The 5,155-nt window shown below is 49.5% G+C and overlaps 1 protein-coding gene across 1 annotated transcript in view; it reads left to right on the forward strand.

Annotated features, from left to right (window-relative positions):
• The window catches only part of Ethe1 (ETHE1, persulfide dioxygenase), a 14,678-nt gene extending 9,819 nt beyond the window's left edge, over nt 1-4,859 (forward strand). Inside the window, exons 4-7 of the mRNA XM_005361113.2 lie at nt 2,304-2,433; nt 3,718-3,807; nt 4,196-4,312; nt 4,666-4,859. Of these exons, the coding sequence (XP_005361170.1) occupies nt 2,304-2,433; nt 3,718-3,807; nt 4,196-4,312; nt 4,666-4,718 (390 nt within the window). The 3' untranslated portion in view covers nt 4,719-4,859. The remainder of the gene's footprint in view (nt 1-2,303; nt 2,434-3,717; nt 3,808-4,195; nt 4,313-4,665) is intronic.
• The last annotated feature ends 296 nt before the right edge of the window (nt 4,860-5,155 follow it).

Consider the following 5,155-nt stretch of genomic DNA (forward strand, 5'->3'; position numbering starts at 1 on the left):
TTCTTACCGTGTACTCCCATGTTGAATTCTTACCGTGTACTCCCATGTTGTATTCTTTGGCTGTTAATTTTCTGTCACTGTGTCAAAATGTCTATGATAAATATCATGAAAATACTTATTTTTAATTGTGTATATATGTGTATGAGTGTGTGTGAGTGTGTGTGCGTGTGTGCTCACATATTAGGATGTACTCATGTCAGGCACCCTTAGAGACCAGAAGAGGGTGTTAGATCTCCTGGAACTGGAGTGTCAACGTGGTTGTAACGTGGTTGACTTGGGTGCTTGCTATAGAACTCTGGTCCCAGGCAAGAGTGGTGTGATTCCATTTCTCCAGCTCCCAACGTAAACAGATAGATGTGGGCCAGTGAGGTGGCTCCGCGGGTAGGGGGTGCTTGCTGCCCACTCCGATGACAAGAGTTTACTCTGGGACCCACGGGGTGGAGTTCAAGAACCAGCGCCATCTGTCCAACAGTCACAAGCCATGGCATATATGCACACGGACACACACACACAGCAATGCTCACATACAAGAACACATGTGTGCATACACACACAGTGAATAAAGTACAATTTTAAATGTTTTTAAAAAGAAGCAAGGACCTTTGCTCAGCATTTTCAAGGTCCAGTCTGCAAAGAGCTGGCAGTGAACCCAGGCTGGGGCAGGCCATCATGACAGGGAGTCTGCATCAGGGAGCCAGGAAGAGAAAGAATCAGGGCCTAATGGTCCATTGTAATAGGAGTCCCTGCTACATGCCCAAGCCACCATGCCTCTGCTGTGATGGCCTGAGACCCTTAGAAACCATCAGCCAACAGAAGAGAAGAGGGTGGCACATGCCTGTAATTCCCATACTTGGGAGGCCAAGGCAGGAAGACCCATGAATTCAAGGCCAGCCTGGGCTACCTAGGAAGATCTTGTCTCAAAACACCACCAAGAAAAGCAACAGAATAGAGTACATGTTCAGCTGGTAACTTTTTGTTTTACCAAGAGCACCGCTTTTTCCTTTCAGGCAGGGTCTCCCTCGGAGCTCAGGGAGCCTGGAACTTTGCAGCTTAGACTAGTTTCAAACTTGCGCTCCTTCTGCCTCAGTTTCCTTAGTAATAGGATTATAGGCATCTGCTACCCAGCACAAGGATCTCACTGTAGAAGTGACTTTATAACCCATCTTTTGCACCCATTGGATAGTAAACTATTTGTAACTATATCAAGCATTTTTGAAATACCAGTAAGTTTCTTTCTAACAACAGCACTCAGTTTTTATCACATTCATTTGCATATGTGTGCATGTACCATGGCATAAATATAGAGGTCAGAGGATAATTTGAGGGAGCCAGTTCTCTCCTGTCCATCATGTGGACCCAGGCTTAGAACTCAGGTCCTCAGGCTTGGCAGTAAGCACCTTTATCCACAGTCTTCTCCCCTGTCCATCATGTGGTTCCAGGCTTAGAACTCAGGTCCTCAGGCTTGGCAGTAAGCACCTTTACCCACAGTCTTCTCCCCTGTCCATCAGCCCTCTCAATGCTAATTTAGCCTTTGTTTTTCTGGTAGTGCTGCAGGCCCAACCCACAGCCTGTGTGTGCACAGCCTACTGAGCTATATCCCCAGCCTGGTGTTTATTTTTCTATTTTCTTATTGAGATGCAAAATAATAATTCTCTTTTTTGAGTGTATGACCCCTGTGGTATAAGCCTGTTACAAATGCACGCCTCTGGCTATCTGACTATCTTGGGAACCCATCTGGGGTATTTTTGTTCTTCAGAGCTTCAGTCTGGGTTGATGATGTGTCTCATTCGGCTGCCAAAACACTTGGCAAACAAAACAAAACAAAACAAAACAAAAAACCTACAAAGCCCTGGATTCCATCCCCAGCACTGTATAAACTAAGCCTGGTGGAGCAAACCCACAAGCCCAGAGCTGGAAGATGAAGGCAGGAAGTCTGGAAGATAAGGTCATCATTGATCTCATAGCAAGCTTGATTCCACCCTGGATACAGGAGATCCTGTCAAAGAGAGGGAAGGAAGAAAGGAAAGAAAGAAAGAAAGATTGACTGATTCAAATTGATCCCTCCCCCAAGACAGGGTCCTGTCATGGCTCAGGTTGACCGTGAACCACATCAATTCTTCCTGCCCCCACCTCCCGAGGACCGCTGTTTAATGTGTTTGCCACCATGCCCAGTCTTCAGATTAACTTTAAACCAAATGGTTGCTGTGGTCCTTTGTTCGGCTGTTTCTCTCAGGTGGATGGGGCTTTAGGGAGGACTGGTGAAGCTTGCTGGTGACTGTCTCTCTGCATTGCATCCCTGCTAGGCCTTGGAGACTCGGGCTAGCCCTGGCCACACCCCAGGCTGTGTTACCTTTGTCCTGGATGACCAGAGCATGGCCTTCACTGGAGATGCCCTGCTGATCCGAGGGTGTGGACGAACAGACTTCCAACAAGGTGACCAACTCCTTTCTCCAGCCCAGGATCTCAGTGTGGGGGTGTGTGTGAGAATGTTAAGAATAGGATCTTTGCATGTTTGAGGCCAACTGGTCCTGGTTCCAGGACAGTCAGGGCTCTGTAGAGAGACCCTGTCTCAAAAAAAAAAAAAATGCAGCCACAAGAATAAATGCATGAATGTGTCGCGGGGCTGTGTAGCTCAGTGGGCAGATGCAATACTCATACTTCATCAGCTGCTAACAGCTGAACTGTACTCTAAATCCCAGCACTCAGGAGGTGGAGGCAGAAGGATCGAGAGTATAAGGTTGGGGCTGGAGAGATGGCCCAATGGTTAAGAGCACTGAGTGCTCTTCCAGAGGACCCGGGTTCAATTCCCAGCACCCATGTGGCAGCTAGCTCACAACTGTCTGTAACTCCAGTTCCAAGGAGACCAGAAACCCATGGCAAAATACTAATGCACATAAAATTAAAAAAAAAAAAGAAAGTCTAAGGTCATTTTGGGTAACATAGAACATGCGTGCGCACACACATACCCAAACACACGCCAGTGTTGTTACTGTGTGTTGTCTAATTATTAGGGGGCAGTGTAACTTTTGGGGTTTAGCTTTAGGCGGCAGTTAGATTGGCTTGTGACTCCTAACCTCCCTTTTACCTAGTCACTGAGGACTCAGAAATTTTTTGTATATCTGTGTGTGGTATATGTGCACTTGTGTGTGGCTGGGGGTGTGCTCATAGGCCAGGGCAGATGTCAGATGCCCTGTCTGTATGCTTCACCTTGTCTCCTGGAGGACCTGGGCTGGTCCCCCTGCCTCTGCTGCCTGCAGAGCTCGAGTTACAGGAGCATGGCCCACACCCTGCTTTGCGTTCTGGGGATTTGAACTCCCGAAGCCTCCCTCCAGCCCAGGACTCAGCACTCTGTATCTAAATCCTAGAGTCACTCTTCCCCTTGTCCCCATGTCCACCTTGCTGGCCCAGAGCTCTTCCTTCACCTCCCCAGGTAGGGTGTCACAACCCCCGGTACTTCACAGTCTCTCGGTGCGACCTTACCGAATCACAAATTATCCCTATGAATTTCTCACCGGTCATCGGTTCTTCATATATGGTGTTCCACCCCCAGAATGCCCTTTCTTCTCTGTGTTTCTGAAACACGGGCTTTCTAGGCAGGAGATGAGGGAGAGGGTTTAGCCATAATCCCTCCATCTTCCCTGTTCTTCTCTGAAAGAAGGGGGTCGGAGGCTCCTCTTGTCCCTGTGACGCTCTGACTTCCGAGTTTTCTTTCCTCAGGTTGTGCTAGGACTTTGTACCACTCTGTGCATGAAAAGATCTTCACGCTTCCAGGCAACTGTCTAATCTACCCTGCTCACGATTACCACGGTGAGGGCTTGCCAGAGGCCATGACAGCCCTCTGTCGCTTAACGCAGGGGAATACCCTCTGCCTGTTGTCCTCATGAGGCAAGGAGGCTACAGAACCCAGAAATTCCTGTGGCTCAGAAGATTATGTGCGTGGGCGTGCTGTGTGGATGTAAAACAATAAGATACATCTGCAGGGCAGAGGTTTTCCTGGGACGTCCTCCTAGAGTGCGGGGAACTGTAGGAACTACATTTCCCATAGTGCCTGAAGAGAGGCGGGTCAGTGTCGTAGAACCATTCAGGAAAGGGCCAGTTCGTCTCAGGCTTGGGTGGCCTCCTGGGAAATGTAGTTCTGAGTCGCCCAAGGTGTTGGACCCTGGTTACTCTTCTTCCCCTCCCCTATGGCCGACAGGGCTCACAGTTTCTACTGTGGAGGAGGAACGGACTCTGAACCCACGGCTCACCCTCACCTGTGAGGAGTTTATTAAGGTCATGGACAATCTGAACTTGCCCAAGCCGCAGCAGATAGGTGAGTTTACCCAGGGTCTGAGGAAAGTGATTGAGGGTGTGAATCCGAGGATCTGAGGGGGTAGGATCCTGAACTCCATGAACTGAGAGGAGGGCTGGGCCTGGACCCCTGGGTCTGAAGGAGGAGGCTGGGCCTGGACCCCTGGGTCTGAAGGAGGAGGCTGGGCCTGGACCCCTGGGTCTGAAGGAGGAGGCTGGGCCTGGACCCCTGGGTCTGAGGGAGGAGGCTGGGGTCTGAAGGGAAGGACTGAGGGTTAGAACTGTAGTCCCTCAAAAGAGCCCTGAGCACTTCTGGGTCTCTGTGAGACATGAGTCGTTCCTGAGTCTTCAGAATCATTTGAGGTTTCTTTTCAGACTTTGCTGTTCCAGCAAACATGCGCTGTGGGGTTCAGATGCCACCTTCCTGATTCGTCCCAGCCAGCTGCTCATAATCGTTGCACTAGGTGGGTGAGAGGAGGGGCTTCACCCCGGAGCCTCTCTTCTCTCCTACCCCTATCTCACTGCTACTTGAGCTTCTTAAATAAACTTTACTTTGTTTTTGCCAGGAATCTGGGTTCTGCTTGTTTTCTTGTGGGGAGGAATTATGTTTTCAGATGAATCCCTTCAAAAGCCAGCAGTAGGCTGGGATGTGGCACCGTTGGTAGAACGCTTGCCTAGCATGTACAAAGTTCTGTGTTCCATCCTCAGCATTGCATAATCCAGGCAATGTGGTGCAGACCTGTAATCCCTGAACTTGGGAGCTGGAGGCAGGAGGGTCAGAAGTTCAAGGTTATCAACCAGCTAGTGATCATGGTGAGTTGGAGACCAGCCTGGGCTATGTAAGATCCTATCTGAGAGAGAGAGA

This window comes from Microtus ochrogaster, linkage group LG4 (genome assembly GCF_000317375.1).
Source record: "Microtus ochrogaster isolate Prairie Vole_2 linkage group LG4, MicOch1.0, whole genome shotgun sequence".
Taxonomy (NCBI): domain Eukaryota; kingdom Metazoa; phylum Chordata; class Mammalia; order Rodentia; family Cricetidae; genus Microtus; species Microtus ochrogaster.